This window comes from Bos taurus, chromosome 4 (genome assembly GCF_002263795.3).
Source record: "Bos taurus isolate L1 Dominette 01449 registration number 42190680 breed Hereford chromosome 4, ARS-UCD2.0, whole genome shotgun sequence".
In the NCBI taxonomy this organism is placed as follows: domain Eukaryota; kingdom Metazoa; phylum Chordata; class Mammalia; order Artiodactyla; family Bovidae; genus Bos; species Bos taurus.
Genome location: NC_037331.1, coordinates 62,055,294 through 62,077,608, shown reverse-complemented (window position 1 = coordinate 62,077,608; position 22,315 = coordinate 62,055,294). Strand labels below are relative to the sequence as shown.

The following is a 22,315-nucleotide window of genomic DNA, read 5'->3' as shown; positions in this document are numbered from 1 at the left end:
AGTCTGGATTCCAAACTGATTAACTATTCCTGAGGTGTTCTTTCCACCACACCAAGGTGGATGGGGCGGCTTGGGCTAGGACCTGGAGAGCAACTCTCTAATTTCAGCTTTACTACTAAGTACTGGGCTTCCCAGGTGGCACTAGTGATGAAGAACCTGCCTACCAATGCAGGAGACATCAGACACCGGACTTCAGCCCCGGGGTCGGGAAGGTCCCCCGGAGGAAGGCACGGCAACCCACTCTAGTATTCTTGCCTGAGACTCCCGTGGACAGAGGAGCCTGGCGGGCTGCAGTCCATAGGGTCACTAAGAGTCGGACATGAAGTGACTTAGCATGCACACGCACACCTGGAGTACTAGCATGAACTTGGGCAAGTTATTTCCCCTTTCAAAGCCTCAGTGTCTCCATTTATATTAAAAAAGTTGATTTCAGCCTTGTCAGCAAACCCTTTCTTCTAATAGCCTGTGGTTTTGGAACCCAGCAGAACCCTGTGCCCCAACCCTCTGCGAGTAAGTACAAAGACCCCTCTATGTTTCCTGCCTCTTGTTTGTAGAAAAGCTGCAATCTCCCAGGCCTACTTGAGTCAAAAAAGAGCAGCCTCAAGCAGTTAAGGATTAGGACAACAGAGTCACAGACTCACTGTCTGATGCAGTTGTTTTACAGATACTATAACTGCCTTCAGCAGAAGCCCTTTTGGCTTGTCACTTCAGCAAAGCTTCACTGGAACTAAACATGGTTTCAGACACTCCTGTGCTCTGCTCACCTCTGCCCCAGCACACTTTTCAAATCTTTTGATCACACAATACTTTGCCTAACCTGTTGGTTCTTTCTGTAGATCAAAGAAATGAAGACTAAGTAATTAACAGATGACCAGATCTCTTCCCTAGCTTTCTCTTCAGTAATCTTGTGAACAAACTGTGTGAACAACATAATGTCTAGAGGAAGATCACAAAAGCTGAGAACCCTGCAATGCAATGGGTTGGTGGCGGGAATGACCCTGGCCCCTTTCTCAAAGACTAACTGAGATGACTTCCTCCTTTCCCCTTAAAAGCTTTATGACCAAGTACAGTCTTCAGAGTTGGTTTTGGGGGAACGTAAGTCCACCTTCTCCCAAGATCGCTGACTCTCTGATTAAAAGCAACTTTCCTTTCCTCCAACAACTGCCTCTGGGATACTGAGTTTTGAGTGGTGAGCATCTAGGCCTGGGATCGGTAACAGATTTTATCAACCTAAGTGGGTGCTGCTGACCTTTTAAATGAGATGCCTGTCTCCCTACTCCCTCTGTTCCCTTCACATTGAACTGAGGGCCCATCGTGTGCCAGGCACCAAGGGGAGTACCACTTACAAATCATGATTACTGGAGAAATTGAGGATTTTCTCTCAACCACCTGCTACATCTATGGTGGGTCTTTCTTTACATGTGTATTAGTTATCTGAAAGTGTCTATTTGTTTTTTCAATATTGAATGGAGAATAATTATAATATATGCATAAAGTATAAATAATTACAGTTAAGTCACACCTTTATACCCACTACCCAATTTGAAAGAACACATAACCTTCAACTGTGAAGACCCTTGTGTGTCTCCCATCCTCTGAAAGACAGTCACTAATTTTACTTAAAATTCACTTGTTTTTCTTCATATTTTACATTTTAGTTCCTTAAAAATGTGTTTAACTTTGCATGTTATTGAACTTTTCTCTATATGAACTCATATCACATATATTCTTCTACAAATTAATTTTTTTTTGGCTTAGCAATATTTCCCCAAGAGTCATGCATGTTATTGCCTACAACTGTTTTACAGTTTTACATGTTCAACGGGACACTGCAGGATGACTATACCTCAATGTCTTTATCCATTCTATGGTTGACTGCAGACACACGGGCAAGTGATCTTCTGGTTGTCTGCTGTTGAGAACACTTGGCAGTGAACTTCTTAGATATGTCTCCTGATGCACATGTTTGTTTTTTTCTGGGGTATAAACCTAAGGAGTGGAGAAACTAAGTCATAGTATGTATAATCTCAAATTCATCAGGTAGTGCCATATATTTCTGAAAAGTTACCCTCCACAGGGAGTGAAGACTTCCTGTTGTCCCACCCTTTTCCCAGTACTTTAAAAATCTAATCAATGTTGTGAATTATAAATGTTGTCACTATGGTTTCATTTTGCATTTCTCTGATTATGAACAGGTCGGATTGTTTTTTTTTTAAAGATGGTTCATAACCATCTGCATTTCTTTTTCAGGAAATGTGATGTTTTGGGCCAATTTTTCTTTGTATTTTTTTACTCTGTTAGGATTTCTTTATTCTGGATACTGACCTTTTTTATCAGGTAGACAAGCTGAAAATACCTTCTATACATCATGGATTGCTTCACTTGTTTCATCGTCTTTTGATGAATAGAAGTTATTAACCACAACACAGTGAATCATTCACTCCTTTCCTTTTACAGTTAGTTTTAGAGTTTTAGGAAGTCCTTCTTTGAGGAAATCCTACTTGAGGACATAAAGACAGATAAAGAGCCCTGCTGCTGCTGCTGCTGCTAAGTCGCTTCAGTCGTGTCCGACTCTGTGTGACCCCATAGACGGCAGCCAACCAGGCTCCCCCGTCCCTGGGATTCTCCAGGCAAGAACACTGGAGTGGGTTGCCATTTCCTTCTCCAATGCATGAAAGTGAAAAGTGAAAGTCAAGTCACTCAGTCATGTGTGACTCAACTGCGGCCCACCAGGCTCCTCCATCCATGGGATTTTCCAGGCAAGGTACTGGGATATTAAAATATAGGTCAATTTAAGGTGAACTAGTATTTTTATCGGAGAAGGCAATGGCACCCCACTCCAGTACTCTTGCCTGGAGAATTCCATGGACAGAGGAGCCTGGTAGGCTACAGTCCATGGGGTCGCTGAGGGTTGGACATGACTGAGCGACTTCACTTTCACGCATTGGAGAAGGAAATGGCAACCAACTCCAGTGTTCTTGCCTGGAGAATCCCAGAGACGAGCGACTTAGCAGCAGCAGCATTTTTATATCTTAAGTTCAGTTTATTGCTAGATTCTTGTTTGCATCTTTGTTCATGAATGTAACAGACCTGTGATTTTCCTATCCTGACTTCATCCTCTCTGCTCTTGTTATTTAATGTTACAGTTGCCCAAAAGCTGGGGTTCTTTTATTTCCTATTCTCTAGGTGTTTGTATGGGATTGACATGATCTGCACCTTAAATGTTTGGCTGCTGCTGCTGCTGCTAAGTCGCTTCAGTCCTGTCTGACTCTGTGCAACCCCATAGACGGCAGCCCACCAGGCTCCCCCGTCCCTGGGAGTCTCCAGGCAAGGACACTGGAATGGGCTGCCATTTCCTTCTCCAATGCGTGAAAGTGAAGTCGCTCAGTCGTGTCCAACCCTCAGCGACCCCATGGACTGCAGCCTACCAGGCTCCTCCATCCATGGGATTTTCCAGGCAAGAGTACTGGAGTGGGGTGCCATTGCCTTCTCCGAAATGTTTGGCAGAAGTCTGCAAAACTCTCTGGATTTATTATTTTCTTTGAAGAGAGATCTTTAAAAATTACTAATTTGATTTCTTTGCTGGGGATAAGACTACTCCTAATTTCTACTTTTCTTGGATTAATTGCATTTCTCTAGAAATTTAACCATCTAAGTGTTCAAATTTATTGACAAAATTGTCATAACTTCTCCTCCACCTATTCTCTGCAGCTTCTGTAATTCACCATTCATAATTTTTATGTCTTGTTTTCCTCTCCATTAAGAATTTTTTCAAATAACCAACTTTGCTTTTTTGATATCTTTATTTCATCAAGTTCTGCTTTTATTTCCTTCAGTTTGGGGATGGGGTAGTCTGCTGTTCTTTGTCTATATGCCTGACATTGATATTTGAATTCATTTTTAGTTTAATATGTGCATTTTAGACTATATAGAGAAAAAAACATACTCCTAGATTTGCTTTAAATATACCCCACAAGCAGTTTGTAGTATATCATTGCTCTATTTTTTCCTCAAATTTTCATCATAGATTCTTCATTGATTTATGGCTTATTTAAAACTGTTTTTTAAATTTTATATTAATTTCTCACATTAAGGGATTTTAATCATTACTTCTTTTGAGAATTGCCATGTGATCCCATTCAGGACCACTTTTTTAATTTAACCAATATTGTTACATCAGTGAAATAAACAGATTGAAAATGTTTGCCTTTCTGGAGTTCATGCTTTGTCAGTTCTTGGAAATATCCCACATACTGGAATAGGAGGTGTATTCTTCATTTGTTTAGTGTAATTGTACTATAAAGGACCATTACATTAAGATTCCTTTATTGCTAAAACCATGTATATCACTAGTGACTTTTTTGCCTGCTTATTACATCAATTTCTGTCACATTTGTTATAATTTCCTGCTGTTTGTGGATTTGTCCACTTCTCTTGTTTTTAATTACCACCCTAGGAGGCATATCCTTTTTAAAGGTAAGAATGAGTCTCAAATAATAACATGTCTTATCTTACAAAGTTTGCAAACAATGGACCCAGGATTCTAATTTAGTTGTCTCAATTATGGTAATATGAATTGTATGACTGCTGTCATGTTTTGTCTAATATCCTTATCTAGTGACAACATGAGTCTCTCCCCATCCTATGCAAATTTCCTCCTCCCACACTTTAATTGAACTCCTAATCAGTTCCCAGCTTCCTGGTCAGCAGTGAATGTACACAGCACTGGCCATCATAGTATCCTGGGCCACACAAACCAAATGAGGCCAAAGAGAGTGCTTTCTTTGGAGACAAACATATCCATCTTTACCATATTGTTTCCCAATAGTTACTAGGTTACCAGCCATTTCTGAATGTATCAAGGTAGCTAGTTAGGATATAGAGAAGGAAATGGCAACCCACTCCAGTACTCTCGCCTGGAAAATCCCATAGACCGAGTCTGGTAGGCTGCAGTCCATGGGGTTGCTAGGAATCGTACACGACTGATCGACTTCACTTTCACTTTTCCCTTTCATGCAATGGAGAAGGAAATGGCAACCCACTCCGGTATTCTTGCCTAAAGAATCCCAGGGACGGGGGAGCCTGGTGGGCTGCCATCTATGGGGTCACACAGAGTCAGACACAACTGACGTGACTTAGCAGCAGCAGCTAGGGTATGTTAATGATGTTAATTTTTGTTTAATTATTTATCAAAGAAATTTTTCTTCTACATATGATATCAATCTAAAGAGATCCTGCATTTCCTTATTATTTCATCTCCACAGTTAGGATACATAATCTTCCATTTCTTTTAGTTTAAATAATTACAGTGCCACCTAGAATTTACTGCAATGTTGAATAAAGCATGTTTTATTAAAAAAAAAAAAAAAAAACTATTAAGCATTTCCACTTCCTAGGCACTGTGTTAGGAGGAACTGTGCATTTGGAATGGACTAAGACACAGGTCCAGTCTGAAAGGACACAGTGCAGTACAAGTCGTATTAGATGTGTGGAATTTAGGAGTGATAGCAATGTGGACAGTGGGGACAGTTCACTCTGCCAAGGGGAAGGCAGTTAGGGAAGTCTTCACAGAGGAGTTGACATTTGAGTTAAACTGCATCTTGAAATAAAAACCGATCAAGAAAGTATATTCCAGGAAAATGAAAAAAAAAAAAAGATCAGCAAAGAGAAGAAAGATTCTCCACAACAAATATTAAATTGTCAAATGAATTTTAAATTAGTTTATTTTTATTCTTTTTTTGCTTTTGGCTGTTAAATTCCCATTTCTCACAGGCACTCAAATCAGGGTTTATAAATATGTGGTACCTATGCTGTCACTATCCCGCCTCTCATACCCACCATGGCAACTACCTCTAACTGAACAAAAAATTCTTTCCTCAGAGAGTCTACTCAACACTAAGTTCTATGATTAATAAAGTATTAATAGAAACAGTCAATCATTATTAATAAAAGAGTGTATATGAAAGAAACTTGCTTACCGTTTCTAATTCAATTGGGCAGAGACATGGGAAGAATGGACATCCAGACGTAAGGCAGGGAGGCCTGCATTTTTTAAAGGTCCAAATCTTAAGACTCCTCCCAGATTGCTTAAATTCTAATTTGTGGAGATGGGGGAAAGGCTTCAGTATTTTTCAAGCTTCACAAATTTCACAAATAATTTCCAATGTATTGACAAGCTTGAGGATGACTGCCATAAAGGGTCTGTGTTAGAAAAAGTCAAATTCATCACAGATTTAAGAGCTGGGAGGATTACTGAATTACAACTCCTAGGAAGATAATGTTCTAGGGCAAGAGGGAGGTCCCTGAATCTGGACTCTGGTTAATACGGAGATACCAAGAGTGAAGATCCAAGGGGACAGGGCCAGAGATGTGAGCTGTGTCTATAAAGTTCAGCTGAAGAGCTGAACTTCATGACCTGATGCCAAATCTTAGAAATGGTTATTTCTTATTTTCATTTCTTTTTTTTTTTTTTTTTAGAAATGAGTAAGCACTAAAGCTTTAAGAGCAGTCAGTATCACAACTGAATGAGCTGAATTTTGCTACATTAAACTTTCTTTCAAGGTATTAAATTTGCATATGGGTGAGCCCATATACTTAAAAAAAATCAAGGAAATTACATTCTGCTGAATTTAAAAGAACATGCCTGCATAAACAGAATACTCCATAGTGCTACTATTTATTTGCAAGTTATTTTGACAACTCATTGTTTATTTAAAGTAATTAGAATTTGGGGTTAGATAAAGAGTATAGAAAGCATTGCTTTGAAAGCAGAGCCAATATCAATACTATCTGAATCTCTTACCTTTAATTATACTCCAATGACTCAAAATCTTAAGAGAGAAAGTCTTCAACTCTCAAGTTCATTCAGAATTTTAAAATTGCTCTCATGGGAGGACAGGAAGGATGAAAGAGTTTTCAAGACTTTCCTATACCTTAATGTCCTTTTTAACTTTGAATGTAAAAGCGTGTTTGTACTGACAGTACTATGAAATAAAGATCAATTCAAGTCTGTAATGAAGTTCAAAAGCACCTCCTCTTTTTTTGCACAGGTAACAATTTTATTGATTTAAATTAGAAACTTCTAGTTGTGGGGAAGGAGAACAGGCAGGCAAAAGAGAGAAAACAGGTGATCTGTGGACCACAGCTGATCCTGAACTGCTCCCTAATAGAGAGAGAAGACTGAGGATTTCTGGAGTCAAACAAAAGTAATGAAGTGGAAAATGAAGTTTTAAATTCACACACATCACTGAATTTATCTATTTTCTTTTAGGCAACGTAATTTTACAAAAGTAAATTCGATCTCACATGATTTCACTCTTTTTCAATCTTTGGACTGAAAAGAAAGGTCTAAGCCTGTCTATAGTATACAAGTTCAAAATACTTAAATGGTCCATACTACCTGTTCAGCACAGTGCAAGTGAGCTATATTAATGTCTGATTAAAAATTACCTTATCTGTTCTTGGTTAAAAAGCACATTATCTGTTCTTTGCTCCTTGCAAGTTCCACTGAAGCATGCTCCCTAAGAGACAAAGAAAGAACTCCGTAAAATTCAGTTCCCGATATAGGGACCCTCTAGCCTGTCCTGGTGGGATAAGTACTGTCAGGAATGAAGCGCCCGCTAGAGGCCAGTATTCCAGATAGTCCCTTCCTATCCATTAGAACAGCTTTTCTCAAGAATACTCCCTGCAGGAACAGCATAGCATTACCTGAGAACTAGTTAGAATGCAAACTCTGGGGTCCTATCTGGCTTACTACTTTTGAACTACTATAACAAGATACCACAAACTAGGTATCTTAAAAAGAACAGAAATTTATTTCTTACAGTTCTGGAGGCTAGAAGTCTAAGATCAAGGTGCCAGCTGATTCAGTATTTGGTTGGAGCCCACTTCCTAGTTCATAGATTGCCCCTTGTAGCTATAATCTCACATGGAGGAGGTAGCAAGGGAGTTTTCTTGGGCCTCTTTTATAAGGGCACTAATCCCATTTATGAAAGCTCCATCCTCATGACCTAATCACCCCAAGTGCCCCACCTTCTAGTATTATCACCTTGGGAATTAGGGTTTTAACATATGAATTTTGGGGACACAAACATTCAGATGATAGCACCACCTTAGGCCAACCTTTGTTATGAGTAAGAAACCTTTGTGGTGAGGTGCAGTAGTCTGTTTTAACAAGCCCTCCAGGTGATTCTGATTCTCACACTATCTTTGAGAATTACTCTCCTCAAACATGTCAGAGAATGAAGGTGTTACTGTGTAAAAACTTATAGAGGCATGAATTAAGCTAACCTGTCTTGCCTCCTAGCAGATTAAAAAAAACAAAAACAAAAACAAAAACTAAGTTGATGCTTGTATCAAACTAACACAAGGACTTATAATTTAGAAAATGTCATGAGGCCAAACTGTGGTTTAATGTATGAAAAAAAAGCTTTCAGCAACTCTGGAATTACCCTGAAAATATGACTTTAAAGAATGATCGTGTCCCTTGACATAAACAGTAAAGTAATGTAAGTGTATATAATGCCACAAACACGAGAAGAGTGTGGGAAACCTCAACAGCTATTCCATCACTGATGAAGAGGATTGAGTAGCTCCAAGAACCTTTACCCCTTCCCCTTTATTCAGGACTGCAATCTGCCATAGACCAGTTCGTGGGGTTATCTGACCACAGAATGAGGCTAAACATATGTACAGCTAAGAAGGAAATGAAAATAAGAATTAAAAAAAAAAACACTTTCCATATTTTTCATGATCTTTTTTATTTAACATACATAGTACATGTAAACAACTGGCAAAAAATTCATAAAAATACAATTCCCCTATGCATTATCAATTTACTCTTGATACATTCTTTCATTTTCTCCTTAGTATCATTGTCCTATTTTAACACTACACTGTTTCTGCTAAGCAATTTTAAGAGGCTTATCTTTTTTAAGGAATACTGCCCCAACTTTTTTTTTTTCCTTTCCTAATGTCATAGTAATAGCTATTTTTATCACTGCCTTGACCATCCTAACCTTCCTCACACTAAAGCAAAAATATTTTTAAATGCTAAAAATGCATAAAATACTGAGCTCTAATACTGTTTATCATGTATATCGAACCTACTACTACTCTGTGTTGCCATAAAAGATATTTATAACCTTCAGCACCGGCTGCTACAGATGTGACCAAGGCCGAGTGTGCAGTGTAGCCCAGGACGTCTTTTCTAAACTGACTGGCCTAAAACATAATCATAGCTTGCTGGTGGAGCTAAATGAATAAATACTGCTATGAAAGGAGTCTTCTGAAAAATAATAATTAAAAAAAACCCCTAATTTGACTAGTTTTATCTTTTCCCAGCATATAAAACAGTTATAACACCATTTTAACGTTTTTCCTATGTGGAATTTCAAATAATTACATGTAAACTTACTGGGAAGGGAATTATTTAAAGGTGGGAAAAATAGAGAATGACTTTAAAAGTAAAATTTAAAAAAGATAGTAAATGCTGGATGTACAAAACACATTTATGTGAGAAACAATGGGAAATAAAACGGAGCACACACTTCTCCTCTCCCCACCCATGGTGGCTTTCATCCTCCCAGGCCTCAAGTGCCCACTTCCCATTTTTCTGCGTTGCTGCATCACTGCTTAAATTCTACTCCTAATCCAAACTCCCCAGATGCTTCCTTGTTTTCTAAAACTGGCTAAAGACCAAGACCAAGAAATAAGTCACCCAGTGAGCAAGAAAGAGGGAGAGGCACCTGAAGTCACTGACCATCTCGGCCAGAAGGAGGCTCCCTGGGAAAGACGGGCTCTGGGGCAGGCTCGGGGCTGCACGAGCCTCAGCCTGGGCTGTCTCGGCAGCTGTCTGTTCTAAGCAAGCTAGTGCTTCCCCCAGACCAGGCTTGTCCTTGGGCTCTGGAGAGAAGGCAGAAAGAGAACAGCTCTTCAGTGGCTTCCTGGAGCAGGCACCGGAAACCAGCCCTGAGGACTCAGGTCTCAAGGACAGTCCACAATGAGGTTAATCTGCCTGCAGTTAATAAAGAGAACACTGTGTAATTAAATGTGTAGTCTGCCAGAATCATGGTTTGCTTAGAACGTTAAATCTTAAAACCATTTCTCAGAACTATGAGGGTTCAGTGTTTTGTAGAATCTCATTTCACACAAATTAACTTCTAAGAAGCAAAAATTCATACTAGGAATTTAAAGCAGGTTGGAAAAGTTTCAAGATACAAATAAACAGATAAGAAAAAAGTAAAGAGGAAGACTGAATATATTAGTTCCTCATACTGAAGTGATGGTTTTTGAAACCAAAATTATAACATAAGGTTTAAGGCTTCGTCTTATTAAAGACAGGCAATTTTAAAAGTAAAATATAAAAACTCCATTCACTTATCATTACTTATTTACTGTGTGACCAAAAAACTAGTCATATTTATGGTATCTTAATAATAAAAGAAAAATTACCATACACTACAGTCTTCCACTATAAATTATATCTACTCACATATACATTAGTTGCTAGATGCATCTGTGGTTGTTCAAAATAGCTTTTCTTAAACAATTATACATGAAAATTTTTAAGTGGTTTAAAGTTATTAAAATATAAACATTCGAATACTACTAAAAATGAGAAAAATACGCAATTGTCATTAAACTTTTTAAACCAAGAATAAGTAACTGATAAGCAATTAAATGAGTAAATAGCACTTATTTGACAAAGAATATTGAGAAAGAAACAGACAAGCCAACATATACTAATGCCACGTGGTTGGCAGTTGTAGGAATCTGGTCCTAAAGACTAGGTCCAAGAACTTGGATTTACAACGGGCAGGAAATGCTTTATTAACAAGAGCAACAGAGAACAAAGAGTGTGAAGAAGGGAAATAAATTATAGGTCTACACAGCAAATATCCATGTCTGCCCCAGCTATTCTTTCTGAAATTGATGACAGGGGCTGACATGACTGAGGAGCTTACAGTAATCACTGAAATGTTCGAAAGACAAGAGCAAAAGGCAGAGAAAAAAGCAAGGGGCATCAATAGTCCACAAACTGTAAAATCAGCCCCTACACAGTTCAGAAGTGACTATATTTTCACATCACCTTGTTATGACCCATCATATTTTTTTATACAGGTAGCTTTGCTCACTTTAGGACAAATATTTAAGTCAAGTACAAGCATATACTCATTTGCATAGCAAATTTTAAGGGGTGCATTGATATAGTAACCAACTGATAAAGGTTTAAGTATTTTTACATTCAGACTGACCAAATAAGACGTTTTCTATTTGAAAACAGTTACCTACAAAAGTTTTGGGAATCTGAATTAAAAACAAGGCATGAGTTATTAGCAAAACATGGAAACCATTACTGGTGGAATTCTCTGTAGGCAGCAGTCACTCCTCTATGACTTCTAAGACTTTGTAAACACTGTTCTGGAATACAGTGGTGAAGTGAGGCTTGGACTCCTTTACTAAGAGGTTGCATAAGGGAGGTTTCCCAGCATTAGCAGGATCTTCCACATCCCAGATTTCAGGCATACTGCATCCAGGCCTAGAAAAATTAATGTGCAGATTAAAAAAAAAAAACACTGTACGTTACATAATGGAAGATAAAGGAACACATTTTCCATGTTCCTACCCTCATTTCTTTTTTCACTTAAAATAAGTTAGCTTTCTTTAAAAAAAAAAAAATCAAAAATACCCTATCATAGTTATTTTTATTTAAGCTAGCATAAATCCTTTCTAGAACAAGGTGAACACAGCAAAGGTGACAATAAAGAAAGAAAAAGACATATAATATACGTGAATTCAGGTGGTGGGGTAAAAGATCTCAGTTGAATTCTGCCTCAGCTACTTATCAAAAATGTGGTCTTGGGTAGTTCACTCAATCTCACTCTCCACATAGGTAAAATGGGACAGACCCATGATGTAAGGGACTATGGTAGAGACTGCATCCAGCATGGTGCCCAGCACATAGTAAGAGGAATACTGATGCAGATTATATACTGCATATACTGATGCAGAAAATTATACAGGATACCTCCAAGAGATCCCAGTTTTGGTTCCATACCACCACAATAAAGCAAATATTACATTAAAGTGAGTACCCAAATTTTTGAGCTGTATTGCCAAGTGCATGTAAACGTTATGTTTATGCTGAGTTCTATTAAGTGTGCAATAGAATTACATATCCTAATTTAAAAATTCGTTAATGCTAAAAAGTATGTTAACCATCATCTGAGTCTTCAGTGATAAGGCTTCATAATATTTTTGCTGATGGAGGGTCTTGCCCCAATGTTGATGGCTACTGATCGATCAAGGTAATGGTTACAGATAGCCTGGGTGGCTATGGAAATTTCTTAAAATAAGACAATATAATGATGCTTGCCACCTTAATGGGCTCCTTCTTTCATGAACGATTTCTCTGTAGCACACAATGCTGTGTGATGGCATTTTACTCACAGTAGAATTTCTTTCAAAATTGGAATCAATATTCTCAAACCCTGTCACTGCTTTATCAACTAAATTTATGTAATATTCTAAATCCTTTGTTGTTATTTTAACAATCTTCACAGCATCTTCACCAGGAGTAGAGTCCATCTCAAAAAACCACGTGCTGTGCTCATCCATAAGAAGTAACTTCTTATCTGCTAGTTTCATCATGAGATGGTAGCAATTCAATTACATCTTCAGGCCCCACTTCTAACCCTAACTGTCTTGCTACTTGCACCACATCTGCAGTCCCTTACTCCACCGCAGTCTTGAACCCCTCAAAGTCAAGCAGGAGGGGTGCAGTCAGCTTCTCCCAAGCTCCTGCTAACTCTGAGACTTTGACCTCTTCCCAGGAATCACAAATGCCCTTAATGGTATCTAGATGGGTGAATCCTTCCCAAAATGGTTTTCAACTGACTTTGCCCAGATCCAACAGAAGAATACTGGCTATGGCAGCTATACCCTTACAAAGTGTATTTCTTAAATTATAAGACATCGAAACAGAAATTACTTGAACTGTGGGGCTGCAGAATGGATGCTATGTTAGAAGGCATGAAAACAACGTTAATCTCATTGTACATTCATTCGAGCTTTGGGGTGACCGGGTGCATTGTCAATGAGCAGTTATATTTTGAAATGAATCTTTTTTTCCCCAAGCAGGTCTTAACAGCTTATCATAGTCAGAAACCACATTGTAAGCAGTTGTGCTATCATCCAGGGTTGGAGCACCAGCAAAGTAGATTTATCATAATTCAGTAGGGCCCTAGGGTTTTCAGAATGATAAATGCAGCACTGGCTTCAGCTTCAAGTCACCACCTGCTTTAGCCTCTAATAAGAGAGATCAAGCTCCAGGAGTTGGTTATGGACAGTGAAGCATGGCATGTTGCAGTCCATGGGGCTGCAAAGAATTGGACACAACTGCGCAACTGAACTAACTGAAGAGAGACAGCCTGTTCTTGGAAGATTTGAAGCCAGGTATTGACTTGTCCTCTCTAGCTATGGAAGTCCTAGATGGCATCTTCTTCCAATAGAAGGCTTTCATCATTGAAAATCTGTTGCTTAGTGTAGCCACCTTCAATAATGATTTCAGCTAGACCTGGATAATTTGCTGAAGCTTCTACATCAGCACTTGCTGCTTCATCTTGTACTCTGATATTATAGAGATGACTTTTTTCCTTAAACCTCATGAACCAACCTCTGCTGGTTTCAAACTTTACCACTGTGGCTTCCTCACCTTCTCAACCCTTACAAAACTAAAGAGAGTTATGGCCTTGCTCTAAATTAGTCTTTGGCTTAAGGGGATGTTGTGGCTGGTTTGATCTTTCATCCAGACCACTAAAACTTTCTCCGTATTAGCAATAAGGGTGTTTCACTTTCTTATAATTCATGTATTAACTGGCGTAGCACTTTTCTTTCAAGAACATTTCCTTTGTATTCACTATGTGGCTAACTGTTTGGCACAAGAGGCCTAGCTTTTGACCCATCTTGGCCTTTGATATGCCTTCCTTACTAAATTTAGTCATTTATAACTTTTGTTTCAAAGTGAGAGACATGCAGCTCTTCTTTTCACTTGAACACTTAGAAGCCACTGAAAAATTATTAATTGGCCTATGTTTCAAAGAATAGGGAGGCGCAAGGAGAAAGAGAGAGGGGAACAGCTGGTTGGTGGAACAGTCAGGACACATACAACATTCACTCATCAAGTTTGCCATCTTACATGGGTACAGTACAAGGTGCCCCAAAACAATTACAATAGTAACAGCAAAGATCACTGGTCACAGATCACCATGATAGATATAAAAATGAAAAAAGTTGAAATATTTTGAGAATTATCAAAATGTGACATGAAAGAGATGAGAATACCAGACCACCTGACGTGCCTCTTGAGAAATCTGTATGCAGGTCAGGAAGCAACAGTTAGAAGTGGACATGGAACAACAGACTGGTTCCAAATAGAAAAACGAGTACATCAAGACTGTATATTGTCACCCTGCTTATTTAACTTCTATGCAGAGTACATCATGAGAAACGCTGGGCTGGATGAAGCACAAGCTGGAATCAAGATTGCCGGGAGAAATATCAATAACGTCAGATATGCAGATGACACCACCCTTATGGCAGAAAGTGAAGAGGAACTAAAGAGCCTCTTGATGAAAGTGAAAGAGGAGAGTGAAAAAGTTGGCTTAAAGCTCAACATTCAGAAAACTAAGATCATGGCATCTGGTCCCATCACTTCATGGCAAATAGATGGGGAAACAGTGGAAACAGTGGCTGAATTTATTTTGGGAGGCTCCAAAATCACTGCAGATGGTGACTGCAGCCATGAAATTAAAAGATGCTTACTCCTTGGAAGGAAAGTTATGACCAACCTAGACAGGATACTAAAAAGCACAGACATTACTTTGTCAACAAAGGTCCATCTAGTCAAGGCTATGGTTTTTCCAGTAGACATGTATGGATGTAAGAGTTGGACTGTGAAGAAAGCTGAGCCAGAAGAATTGATGCTTTTGAACTGTAGTGTTGGAGAAGACTCTTGAGAGTCCCTTGGACTGCAAGGAGATCCAACCAGTCTAAGAAGATCAGTCCGGGTGTTCATTGGAAGGACTGATGTTGAAGCTGAAACTCCAATATTTTGGCCACCTGATGCGAAGAGCTGACTCATCTGAAAAGACCCTGATGCTGGGAAAGATTGAGGGCAGGCGGAGAAGGGGATGAGATGGTTGGATGGCATCACTGACTCAATGGACATGAGTTTGAGCAGACTCCGGCAGTTGGTGTTGGACAGGGAGGCCTGGCGTGCTGCAGTCCATGGCGTTGCAGAGTCAGACACGACTGAGTGACTAAACTGAATTGAACTGACATGGAGACACAAGGTGACCCTTTATTATTTACCAAATCCATTCTTACTTCCACTAAACAGTAACTGATATATTATTTTCAAATCTATTATATTACTGGTTTTATAATCACCAATGTATTAATAATAACTGATTCAGGAAAGTGTAAGAAGTGGATGAGTGGATGCAAGAACTACCTGGTGAAAGGTTTGATTATAAAGGACATTTGTCTCCTTAAAATGGTGAGAGCTGGGACATTCTTTAATCAAGTTATCAAACTTACCATCAGCAATAACAGAACAAAGTGACAGGTATCTCCAAAAGTAACATAATGGAAAGTACACAACACCATCTATGCAGTGTTCTTGCCAAATTTTGCCAGACTGAATTTAATAATGTGGAATAAGTTAGACAAATTCAAATGTGGGACATTCTTGCAAGACAACTGGCCTGGACTCTTCCAAATATCAATTAAAAACAAAAAAAGTGAAAGGGATTTCACAAATTTTACATTTTTAAAATGCTAAAAAACAGAAAAACCAAGGAAAAATTATAGAGATTTGACAACAGCTTGTGTTTTGTCATAGCTGCTTCACTTTTCTTTGTAAGAGAAAACACCATTTCCAACAAGTCCCTTTAATTACCAAGGGCAGCCCCATGACCCTGCTATTTACCACGAGGCAAGCACTAGACAGGAATGCACATGCTTTCTCCTTTTCCATAACATCTTTATTTTTTTTTAAACGTCTTTAATTTAAAGGGAACCTTCACTCAAAAGATGTCAAAATATGAACCTATCAAAATAAATAAGTAGAAGCCACTATCACCTCCAATGCCCTTCCTCAGAGGTGCTTCTATAAACAATCCAGCATGCATTCTGTTTGACCTTTTTTATTCACGTTCAGACATACAAGCACACAAAAACATAGGCACAGACATTTATATTCACAGGTGCTCCCGGGTTGCTTTTACAAAACTGAGATTAACCTGGGACTCCTCACTTAGCAACAGAAAGTGGTCACTGTCCAATTTCATGAAGACCTACCTTATTCTTTTTCATAGGTGTAGTACTTTTATGTATTATTTAATCACTCTTTCATGGATAGATATCTTAATTGTTTCTCATTTTTGTCATTATAAAACAATGCTGATATAAATAATTTTGTGCCTTTATCTTTCTATAAGCTAAGTTTTTAGAAGCAGTGCTATCACCATGTCAAAACGCTATTCAATTTTCACTATGCGTCTATCAAATTATCTTCCAAAAAGGTATTACCAGTGAGTGTTCCCACAAAAGAGTGTTCAGTGCACACTTTTCTTCACACCCTCGCTGATATGAGATTCTATTAACCTATGAAGATATGACTGGGCTTGGGTTTTCCATCTTTTAATTTTCTCACACATACCAAGGCCAAACTGTTACTACACTGCAGGCCAGTGATAGTAGAGAGTGAAACACACACGAAGCACCAGCTACTGAGTTCAACTGCTTTCAGGAAAAGACGAGACAAAGAGCCGCCTTTGTGAGCTCTAAGTGTAACATCTTTTAGTTCTTGTCTGAGTTTTCTAAAGTTTCCTGAGGCCAGTCAGCTATGTCTTTAAAACAGCATTAGTGAAAATCTCAGTAATTTTCTTCTGAATTGATGTTTTTTACTTTTATGTCAACTCTATTATGGGAATTAATGAGAAGGAGCAGAGAATTGAGAATAAAAAAGGAGCTAATTAAAAACTGAATCTGTAACTTGTATTTGAGTATATTTTCCTACTTGTATTTGAACACAGGGAATCAAGTATTTCAAGAATAATCAAGCACACAATTAAGCCACTCTGTAAATGAGAGCACATAATACAGTGCCCACCGTGGCAGATACCAGTTTAAGCTCCAGGTGGATTAGTGCCTCTTCCTTTTCTTCTCCTATACTAGTTCCCCATTTGCTCCCCCTGTTCGGGCATATTTTTCTTTTCCAATCACATACAACTGTCTTAGGCTGGCATGACAGAATTGGAGAGTGAGGGCCAAAGCAGTAAGGAAGGTTCCAATTCTGATTGACAGCTCTGGCCAGAAACTCAGTTCTTCCCACTGTGAAAGTAAGAGTACTGAATATTAGTCCTTCTTCCCTTTCCTCTTCTGAGCCCTCCATTTGCTTCTCTGTCAGAACAGAGAGCACAGCTGTGTTTTGTTTCAAGCTTTGAGCAGAGTGCACCTGCCTAAGACTTTCTGAGACTTACAATCCTGTAGAAGATGGAGAGTGTCGTTACTGAGGGGGAACCAGATAAGAGGAAGCCACTTCCTCTTTTTCCTCTCTCTCCACTCCTGCTGCCCAAACACAACAAGGGCAATCAGTGCAGCAGGGGAAATCCAGCACAAACCTCCACCCCACCCAACTCTCAGCCTTGTCCCTGGAGGTGAACTCCAAATGAAGAGGATCAGAAGCCAGTTAATTCACTGCTGACTTTGTGCAGTGTCCAAGATTTATTGCCATACTTCCTAAATTTGTCTTTTGATCCTTTCTTGTGTACAAAAACCAGTGCTCTGCCCATCAGAATATGAGACTACTACAACTATGCAAATCTAAGGAGCTCTATCAACATCTTAGAATAAAGAACGCCAGCCTCTGCAATTTTCACATATTCAAATATGCATGGGTCTAGGGAAAAATGAAGACTCTTGAATCAAGGTTCATCATTTGTTGGGGAAGAGAGCTCACAAAACAATTTTTATGTTCCAGTAACTTACAGGTGTTTCAGGTTGGCATCACTGAGTCAGAAAGTAAACCCTGAGACAGTAAAGACCCCAGTGCTGGCAGAAATCTGCCAAGAAACTGAGTCCTTCTGATTGTAAACGTCAGGCCAACATTCATTTATTACAATGTCTTCATCAAATTGTTATGAGAGATGCTTACAACTTTTTGTCCTAAATTTATATAACAAAGTTAAAGGTTATGTATATAAGTTTCATACATATCCTTATGTTCATAAAGACGTGGAGCATTTTCTCAATTATGATTCAGTAACATTTTCTGTAGATCTTGATTAAATTCCAGTCACTTGGGACATACTCACTGGAAAATCATTCAACAATAAACAATTATTTGAGTTTCCTTGTGGGCAACACTTGATAGATACTACCTCAGAACTACTTTTACTCCTGAGTCAATATTTAATCATTTTATCTTAACACCTTCGTGTATCACTGAAATACATGGTGAATGAGATTGATTAAGCCACAGATATAGCAATCTCCTGAAGATTTCTATTTACTTAAAGAGTAATGAAAATAAAAAAAAAATAATAGTGTTCCATAAAATATCCTTGATTTCTGATAAAAACTACTTTCTATATTCCTTATGGGATGACGCTTCAGTATTTTAATAGTAAGCTATCATTTGCTTTCGGCTTCCCTGGTGGCTCAGAGGGTGAAGTGTCTGTCTACTATGCAGGAGACCTCAGTTTGATCCCTGGGTCAGGAAGATCCCCTGGAGAAGGATACAGCAACCCACTCCAGTACTCCTGCCTGGAAAATCCCATGGTCTGAGAAGCCTGGTAGGCTACAGTCCATGGGGTCGCAAAGAGTCAGACGCGACTGAGCAACTTCACTTCATAACTTCACTTCACCCAAGTGCAACATTTCTAAATAGTCTACTTTGCTGCTGCTGCTGCTGCTGCTGCTAAGTCGCTTCAGTAGTGTCCAACTCCGTGCAACCCCACAGACAGCAGCCCACGAGGCTCCCCCATCCCTGGGATTCTCCAGGCAAGAACACTGGAGTGGGTTGCCATTTTCTCCTCCAATGCATGAAAGTGAAAAGTCAAAGTGAAGTCGCTCAGTTGTGTCCGACTCCTAGCGACCCCATGGACTGCAGCCCACCTTTAGAATTCATATTTGCTTTGAAATCTTACCAACTCTTATTGCTCTAATGTGCTTAGTGAACTTCTCTGTGGAAATAGAAAAAATTTAAAATATAAACCCAGGAGAATAGGGGTTGCTGTAATGTTAATCATTTGCCCACTCAAATAAGACACAAACAGTAAGACAGAAGCTTCACTCTAAGTCAGAAGTTCCTCAACCTTTTTGGCACCAGGGACCAGTTTCACGGAAGATAATTGTTCCAAAGAAGCGGGGCAGAGGAAGGCTTCAGGATGATTCAAGTGCATTACACTTATTGTGCACTTTATTTCTATTATTACAAAGCTCCAACTCAGATCATCAGGTGTTAGACCCAGATGTTGGGGGATCCCTGCTCTAAGGTGAATTTGGGAGAGAGTCCTCTCTATCCCAGGATATAAGTTGTAGAGATGTACAATAGATAAAGCTGCTGGACTTCATTACAGTGAGACTTTCCACTACTTGGCTTCAACTCTACAAGTCTTTTGAAAGAAAATACATCCAACTTTAGAGTTTTTTAAAAAAACACCAAAGACAAGTGTGAACAATTTGGGAAATTATCAATAAGTGCACATACAAAGGAAATGTGCACATGCAAATCATTACAAATTAAAAAGATATTTATAATGATTTGAAAAGAAAAAAACTCCAAATAATTATTAGAAAGGTTTTTTGGCTTATACTTTGCTAAATATTATATATGTTTCACACATACAACTAGTAAAGCACTTTCCATGAGACCGAATTAACTTTCATGTCTTATGAATATAAAGTACTATTGCTGAGTACTCACTTGGATCTTCTTATACACCACGATTCTTCCAGAATGTAGTAATTCACTTGTAACTTTATCAGTTCTCGCTTCACTTCTTCAGCTGCTTTCCGACTATACATCGAATATACTATTTTTGTTCTGGCTCTGTAAAGAAAATTAATTGGGCAGAAGATTTTCAAGATCAAAAGAATGTAATCAACCTATTTGGACAGAAGTACTGAATGGAACTAGAAGAAAGACTCTATAGAAAAATCAGGTCAAGAGGACATTCTTCACAAGAGCTCCTGGCTCAGGGGCATTGGGGAGGTCAACCAAAAAAAGCACAGGCAGCACAAGAGTCCTGAGAGAAGAAGTTCAGTTTAATGAATCTTTTCATCACAAACTCAGTCTTTTGGCTTGTTTGATTGCTTGATTTAAATTTCCCATCACTCTATCACAGATACGAGTATGAGCTACACAAAGACAACTACAGGACTACTTTAAAGGTTTGTTGTTAACTTTAAAGGTACAACAGTCCTAACTTTGATAACCAACAATTAGTATTAAATGGCTCTCCATTTTATTCATAATTAAAACAAAAAACTAAGTTTATTCAACACAGTTGCTCCAGAAATTAGTTTGCTAAAATTGATTTTTTAATGAAAAAGCTTTTTATTTATAAAAGGTATGGCCCACTGTTACATAAAATATTAATAAGATCACCAATCACTTAGGAAATGACTAGCTGACCAACCTAGAAATTAAATGAAAATTTAATCTTTTTCCTTTTCAGAGAGAACATGGGCTTCCCTGGTGGCTCAGACAGTAAAGAATCTGCCTGCAATGTTGGGAGACCCAGGTTCAATCCCCGGGTTGGGAAGATCCCCTGGAGAAGGAAATGGCAACCCACTTCAATATTCTTGCCTGGAGAATTCCATGGACAGAGGAGCCTAGTGGGCTACAGTCCACGGGGTCACAAAGAGTTGGACATGACTGAGCGACAGACATTTTCAAAGAGAACACAACATTCTAACTTATGAAAAAATAGTAGAAAAAAAAAACATGATCATTTCAGTAGAACTATATTGGTGAAAATTAGAGAATAAAAAATAAAACCTCTCCTTGAATTAGATTCCATTTCAACTGACTCCTCAAAATTCAAGAAAAATATCCTATGAGAAAACCTTAATAAAAACTATAGGCTAATGAATTTTCTGGAGGAACTTAAAGGTGATGATAACTAATAAGGACCTGGGTGTTTTGGAGCCCTGTATAACACAGACACCGTGTGATTTCTTTATGCTGCCAAGGAGAGAAGAGAACCCCAAAGACTGCAGCTTTATTGTCCTATGGGGCCTTAACAGTTTGCACTGAACTTAACCATGTTATCTCAGTATTCTTTGTCCCCAGCCTCTATATACTCCAGTTCGCCATATCCTTTTTGAAACACTTCTTGTTATGCTGCTGGTTCCCTCACTCATTTTCTATTTGTATGAAAAACTTGTTTTCAACAATGCGATAATTGTGTACTAACCTTAAACCCGCATCTTCATAATGTGGATGATTCACAACGGGCCGAAGTGCGGAGAGTTTAACACTTGCCATTGTGGGCATGGCACCCGCAAACACTGCATCTGCAAAGCAGGAGCAAAGGGCTTAGGAAGACCCCTGGGGGACGTGACAAGGAGTCCCCCTCTGGTCAGCTCCGTTACTTCCCAGGTGAAAAAGCTGAGGCCTGAATCGTGACATAAAGATTCAGTAACAGAACCAGAATGAATTGGGTAGCTGATAAAATGGTGGTCAGCAACCAAGTCTGGATAAAATATTTTCCTTGCAAGACAAAGCCTCATCACTGAAGATCTCTGTTTCTTTTGGTTGTTTGTTTTTAGTGTCTTTTCCTGATTCTAAGAAGAAGTAACACATTGACTAGAGAAGTTTTACAGCACCAAGGAATTCTGAAAGATGATTTGATATTCAGTTCAGTTGCTCAGTCATGTCCGACTCTTTGCGACCCCATGAACTGCAGCACGCCAGGCCTCCCTTATGACAACAAAAAGTTCCCTTTGGATACATGAATCAAGTATCATATTCCTTGAGTTCATTTCAAGAAGGAATGTGAAGGACTGAGATTAAAAATTAATCAGGAAAATAAGCATACCATAAATCATTTTAAACTGTGCCATGCAAAACTTTGGATATATTTTTTAAAAAATTAGAATTTATGGAAAACAGAGAAATAAATTATTAAGAAAATACTTACAACATTTCTTTAGCAAATTTCATAAGCAAGATTAACATCTCTCTCTTTCTAGATAATCGAGAAACAGGGTTTCTTAGAAAGATTAAAACCACTGGAAGTAA

General features: G+C 38.6%; 1 protein-coding gene and 1 long non-coding RNA gene across 4 annotated transcripts in view; both read right to left on the bottom strand.

Annotated features, from left to right (window-relative positions):
* The window catches only part of LOC132345103 (uncharacterized), a 45,834-nt gene extending 43,116 nt beyond the window's left edge, over nucleotides 1-2,718 (bottom strand). Inside the window, exon 1 of the long non-coding RNA XR_009494235.1 lies at nucleotides 1,847-2,718. This is a non-coding gene — a long non-coding RNA (uncharacterized lncRNA). The remainder of the gene's footprint in view (nucleotides 1-1,846) is intronic.
* Nucleotides 2,719-8,740: 6,022 nt separating this feature from the next.
* DPY19L1 (dpy-19 like C-mannosyltransferase 1) overlaps nucleotides 8,741-22,315 on the bottom strand; it is a 92,516-nt gene continuing 78,941 nt past the window's right edge. For 2 of the 3 annotated variants that reach the window (XM_010804278.4, XM_059885881.1), the window contains 3 exons: nucleotides 21,489-21,588; nucleotides 19,994-20,119; nucleotides 8,741-11,539 (listed from right to left, as the gene is read on the bottom strand). In XM_010804278.4, coding sequence (XP_010802580.1) covers nucleotides 11,383-11,539; nucleotides 19,994-20,119; nucleotides 21,489-21,588 — 383 coding nt within the window. In that variant the 3' untranslated portion in view covers nucleotides 8,741-11,382. The remainder of the gene's footprint in view (nucleotides 11,540-19,993; nucleotides 20,120-21,488; nucleotides 21,589-22,315) is intronic. The other variant, XM_002686820.7, reaches the window with a different exon arrangement.